The sequence below is a fragment of the Sinocyclocheilus grahami genome, unplaced genomic scaffold, assembly GCF_001515645.1.
Source record: "Sinocyclocheilus grahami isolate Dianchi unplaced genomic scaffold, SAMN03320097.WGS_v1.1 scaffold2514.1, whole genome shotgun sequence".
Classification (NCBI taxonomy): Eukaryota; Metazoa; Chordata; class Actinopteri; order Cypriniformes; family Cyprinidae; genus Sinocyclocheilus; species Sinocyclocheilus grahami.
Window position 1 is genome coordinate 28460 of NW_015507693.1, and position 6196 is coordinate 34655.

General features: G+C 38.9%; 1 protein-coding gene across 1 annotated transcript in view; it reads right to left on the reverse strand.

The window, feature by feature from the left end:
* Window positions 1-1990: 1990 nt before the first annotated feature.
* LOC107575218 (gastrula zinc finger protein XlCGF49.1-like) overlaps window positions 1991-6196 on the reverse strand; it is a 5315-nt gene continuing 1109 nt past the window's right edge. Inside the window, exons 2-3 of the mRNA XM_016261625.1 lie at window positions 5829-5953; window positions 1991-3452 (exon numbers count right to left, since the gene is read on the reverse strand). Coding sequence (XP_016117111.1) covers window positions 2788-3452; window positions 5829-5913 — 750 coding nt within the window. The 5' untranslated portion in view covers window positions 5914-5953 and the 3' untranslated portion in view covers window positions 1991-2787. The remainder of the gene's footprint in view (window positions 3453-5828; window positions 5954-6196) is intronic.

The following is a 6196-nucleotide window of genomic DNA, read 5'->3' on the forward strand; positions in this document are numbered from 1 at the left end:
AGTCAGTTTTTATGTAAAAACGAAATACTGGAAACTTGTTTTAAATTACTGTATTATCTGTTTATTCTTTCATGTGTGATTTCCGCAGTCTTTACTGATGACGTAATTGACTTTGTGATTGGTCAAATTTATAAATTATTCAAAAGGTGCAATTCATACAATGGCCCATAGGAGCGACATGGGGTCCTAATTCTCCCTGGCCTCTGATTGGTCAGAATCCCCAAAGTGTGTATCTTTCAGGAAGTGCAGTTCCTCCTAGAGGGCGCTGCATTATACACAAATTAGTGGGGGTGCATACACACTATAGTACACAAATCACTTAAAAGTGCATTTTTGGGACAAGTGAGATTTTAAGGCTGGACACCATTTTAGTGCATGCTAAATGCTATTATATAGTCAAACAAATGAGGATATCAAAAAATTCCTAAATTGTCAAGGTGGTCCTCAGTTTACCGGTGTGTACTCTGGTGAATGTCCCCAAAAGTGACATAAGTAGGTACACACACACACACACACACACACACAGTTCAGAGAAGTTCACCATAGTAAATTAGATTTTTATTTTATATTTTTTTTATTTGTAGTTAAAATTTATTGTAATAATTCATCAAAACATTGTTTGTTACTCATTACTTGGAAATATGTTTTTTTCCCAATTTAGTCTTTATAAAGTCAATTTAACTGTTCACACACACTCACACAGTTCAGAGGAGTTCACAGAATATTTCAGTAAATTTTCAGTGTCTTCTGTAGTTCAAATTTTTTGTAGGCCATATGATTAACCAAAATGTGGTTGTTACTTTTCCTTTTACTAGTCTTTGTCTTTATACGGCCAATTTAACAATTATTGTTACATTTTAATGAATGTTGCAACCGTCCCGTTTTGGGGTCAGTTGCAGCATTTGAATTAGTCTGTTTAAGTATAAATTGTACATATATTATCACATGTATGCATGTTAGAGCAATGTAGGTGGGTCTCTGACAAATGTGGGATTAATGTATTAAAATTTTGGCTTTCCACTAAAAACAGTCTCTGAGAAACTGAAGGAAATACAAAAAGTGTTGTAACTGTCCCCGCTCTCATCTAGTTTTTTTTTTTTTGCTGTGCCTCACTTGCGCCTGTCTAGTTTTATGTGTTACAGCTCTATAAGGAATATCTTCAGATCAACGGATTATGGTAAATTTGGGCTCTTTTTAATCGGGAGAATTTTCTGCAAATAATGACGTTCTATTTTCCATGATATATGCTTGTTTCATAAAGTTACGAGTGAAAACGCCACATAAAAGCTACTTTAGATTTTTTTGCTAAGCTACATGTTGCCTGTGCAGTTTTATGTGTGTTATAAATTAATGAGGAATATCTTTAGATATAAATGACAGATTATAGTTTGGGCTCTTTTTAATCAAGAGAATGTGTTCTAAATAACGTTGTGTATTTTGTCACGATCTGAGCATGTTTTATGAAGTTGCAAGCAATGAAGTGACATAAAAGCCGCATCCATGTACTATTTTCATATGGGTCTGGGGGTTTCTCTTAGAAAAACTCGCTCAGGTTTAGTCAAAGCTTGACATAAAAAATATGACACACGACTATCTGAGCTGTATGATGTTTCTGACATATTACAGTACATTGTACAAAAAACATATTTTGTCAATTATGAATTTTTTTTTTTCATTTATCAGCAAATAACTCTATTAATTAATAAGCACTACTTTGGGGTTAATCAAATCTGCTACATGTAAAGGTCAGACTCTAAGCTTTATTGAGCTATGCCCTCATATAAATCAAAACATTATCTTCTCAGTCACATCGTTCCTAGTTTTCCCACTCTTGTGAAATATAATATATACTCGATTACTATACTGAGAATATGATACATTTTTACCAAGAATTAACTGATATCAACATTCAGAAAAATAATTTTCATTCACATCATACCAGAACCACATACTCACTGTAAACGATTCAGTTATTCATAATGGCATTAATCTTGAATAAAAAACATATTATGTGGATGACAGTCAGTCATAATATGGAATTATTCAAATGAAGTTCTCTTAGCCTCATTTTGTTATGATCTGAAGCATATTTATATATGTAAAGACAGTCTCTGTGGGTTTTAGAGATGATTTTAGTCATGCGAGCAAGGAAAAGGTCAAAAGGGAGTCTGGCTTTAGCTCTTTATCTTGAGTGAGGGAAGTCCCACTTTTGTCTTATGATTTTCTCTGTGAGATTCAGAATGTGTGTCTCCAGACCCGTTTATCTTGGGTTAACTGCTTAAAGTTGACAACGCTGGAGGAGTTCTTACGTTAGTTTATTCAGTCGTCCATGGAGGAGTAACTAGTTAACTCAGGCTTTGTGGTGCCAACTGACAGGTCTCAGTTTTATGGTCATCCAGTGTGAGACTCAGGGCCTTTTGTGGAATTTGGTTCTATGTGCTGTTTCAACACAATTCTGATCAAGTCTTCAGTGTCTGATTCACTCCAAAATGTTAAATCACATACCGACAATATACATGAGGCATGCAGGGCAGGGCTGAGAGCCGCAGGAACCGGTGAACATTCACACAACTTGAATTATTAAATAAACAAACAACAAAAAGAAAAGTAAAGCAGCAGCCCCTCACAGACGACTGCCGCATAAAAAACATAAAGCACAACATGAAGTCCAGGCCTGTCCTCTCCAGTCTTGCACTGTCGTCACTCCTCCTTTTATCCTTCCAGATCTCCTTCTGTGAGACTCGTTCCCACGGCTCTCGGCCCCTGCTCTTCTTGCCACATAAATGCTTAATGCTTCTCTCTGGTGTGAATTCTCATGTGCCTGTTAAAGCTTGTTTGTCGTGTGAAACTGTTTCCACACAGTTTGCATGTGAACGGCTTCTCTCCAGTGTGAATTATCTTGTGCCTTTTAAAGCTTCCTTGTTGAGTAAAACTCTTTCCACATTGAGGGCATGTGTAAGGCTTCTCGCCGGTGTGAATCCTCGAGTGCCTTCTAAGGGTTCCTTTTTCAATGAAACTATTTCCACACAGTTTGCATGTGAATGGCTTCTCTCCAGTGTGAATTGCCATGTGAACATTCAAAGTGCTTTTATGAGTAAAACTCTTTACACACTGAGGGCAGGTGAAAGGCTTCTCCTCTGTGTGAATCCTCATGTGGACTTTAAGGTTTCCATGTTCACTGAAACTCTTTCCACACTGTTGGCAGGTGAAAGGCTTCTCTCCTGTGTGAACTCTCATGTGGACTCTCAGTTTTCCTTGATGGTCAAAACTCTTTCCACACTGTTGGCAGTTGAAACGACTTCTAGAACTAGCCTTCTGAGCTCTTTTTTGTAAGGAAGTCTTTGCAGTCTGTGAGCAACTAAGTGATTTTTGTCTAGGTATGAAATCATGATGTTTCTTATACTGATCTTTATCTTGCATTTCATTCAGTTCTTCAGGCTCCTCTTTCAGGTCTAGGGTGAAAAGAGACAAATACAAGTTAACACCCATTTAAACGCAACAGTAGAACAGAAATCAAAGAGTGTCAAACTCAGCTTGTTGAGGGTCACAGTCCTGCAGAGTTCAGCTCCAACACACCTACCTTTGGTTTTCAAGTAATGAAGACCTTGATTTAGGTGTGTTCAGTTAGAGGGGGAGCTAAACTCTGCAGGGTATAAAATATATTTGTTAAAAAAATTATTATTTTTTTTTTACAATGTTCAGATTTGCAGAGAAACAATATCAGTCAGGATTTAAGCCCCATTATAACACAGCAACTGTGCTTATTAAGCTTATACATCACGTCTGTATGATTAAACATTTGCAAAGCAAACAAAAATCACAATATATTGCAATATTTGTAGAATCCATATATAGGATAGAATACATATAAATTCAGCATCCAAATATTGTGATTGTATTTTTTTCTGTGATGAGCTTATCATCCCTAAATCTTCCCGGCTTATCATTTGCTAAGTCAAGTCAAGTCACCTTTATTTATATAGTGCTTTATAATTGTGTCAAAGCAGCTTTACAGTGTCAGACAGGAAAATAGTTTGTCAATAATGCAAGACAACAATAACAAAGAGTCATTTTTCCAGATAACGTCAGATTATTGATGATTCAGTCATGTCATCATCCAGTTCAGCTCTCTTCCAATCAGTCAAGCGTCCCCAACTAAGCAAGCCAAAGGCGACATTGAGAAGGAACCAAAACTCCATCGGTGACAGAAATGGAGAAAAAACAGCCTCAGTCAGGGGGCCAGTTCTCCACTGTCCAGATGAAACCAGCTTGGCGTGGCTTAATTCCAGGCTGCAGCACAGGTCAGATTGTGCAGGGGACTTGTCTGGTTCTCGTGGTCTTGTGCCGATGGTCGTCGAGATGATGAGGTCTTCACAGGGGATGTGTCTCTGGGGCGCATCTAGTTGACATGGTCTCCACTGACATTCAGGGCTGTAGAGGTCGTCTCTAGGTGCTGATCCACCATCTGGTCTTGATCTAGGGGGCTACAGTGACCATCTGATCTGGATACAGGATCCGTATGGCTACGGTGACCATGGAATAAGAATGAAAGAGACTAATTTTAGCGTAGATGCCATTCTTCTTACGATGTAGTGAGTACATTGGGTGTTATGGAAAGTGTTCCCAGTTCCGGTTGACCTCATTACTGCAGCCTAACAATCCTTCAACGGATTTGAATTATAAAAACTGTGATAGTGTATTATGTGTATGCCAGGTTAACGAGATGGGTCTTTAATCTAGATTTAAACTGACAAGAGTGTGTCTTCCTCCTGAACAACGCTAGGTAAATTGTTCCAGAGTTTGGGCGCTAAATAAACATACTGTACTTGTGATCGATATGATATCTCGTCATTTACAGCTACGAATTGATGATGGTCAGATAAGATTTGAACCAAGACAATGCAATTCCACTAATTCCAACATCATTTTGTAGTCTACTCAAAAGAATGTTGTGGTCGATAGTGTCAAACGCAGCACTACGAACCAGTAGCACTAATAGAGAGATACAACCATGATTGGATGATAAGAGCAGGTCATTTGTAACTGATGAGAGCAGTCTCAGTACTATGATACGGTCTAAATCCTGACTGGGAATTCTCACAGATACCATTTATTTCTAAGAAGGATAGTGTGTTGGAGCCCAGAGCCAACCACATTTCAGTCAGAATGTGCTGCCTCAAACTGGTGAAAGCCAAACTGGTGGAGGACCTGAGCAATGCAAAATTCATTGCTTTCACTACGGATGGGTGGACCTCCCTGCAACTCAGTCCTTCATTACGATCATGGCGTAACATTACCGACAACTGGGTAATTGCATATCCCATTCTGCAGACACATGCTGTCTATGAAAGCCACACAAGTGATCATCTGTTGGAAATACTACAGGGAGCTGTAGCAGAGTGGAAAACTGACAGAGAAAACGCCACTATTCCTCTGACAACAGATAATGCTAAAAATATTGTGAATGCAGTTGAAGCAGCCGGATTTTCACCAAACATTCGATGTTTTGCGCGCACAGTTAATCTGGCATCACAGAAGGGAATGGGCATTAACCAGATGTTGTGGCTTTTAGGCAGAGTGAGAAAGGTGGTCACTTTTTTTTCCATCGTAGCACTACTGCTGCAGCTGATTCAGGATGTTCAAACCAGGTGGAACTCAAGCTGTGACATGCTTGAGCGCTACCTTAAACAGCAGACTGCTGTTTTCTCAGCACTTACTGACAGGAGTGTTAAGAGTAGGGTTGGGTATCGAAGTAAGTACTATTTTTCTGTAGAGCTGGAGATTTTAATAAGGATCAAATGAGTTCAGCTTTGAAAATGAAAACCAACCTTTTTGTTCCTCGGTATCTTCATGTTTGACTCTGAATGTTTCTTCAATCTTCACGTCTTCACTCTCCTCTTTAATAAACTCCATCTTTATAATAGTGTGTCACGTGTGTCTCAGTCGAGTTTTTCTGTGTGTTTAAGATCAGAATAATTAACAGAAAGAAAAATAAGTCCAGACTGAATCTCAGGGTGCGTCTCAATCAGCTCTAGTTCAGTAGTCAGCACACTGGTGAGGGAGTCAGCACACTAGTTCAGTAGTCAGCACACTAGTGAGGGAGTCAGCACACTAGTTCAGTAGTCAGCACACTAGTGAGGGAGTCAGCACACTAGTTCAGTAGTCAGCACACTGGTGAGGGAGTCAGCACACTAGT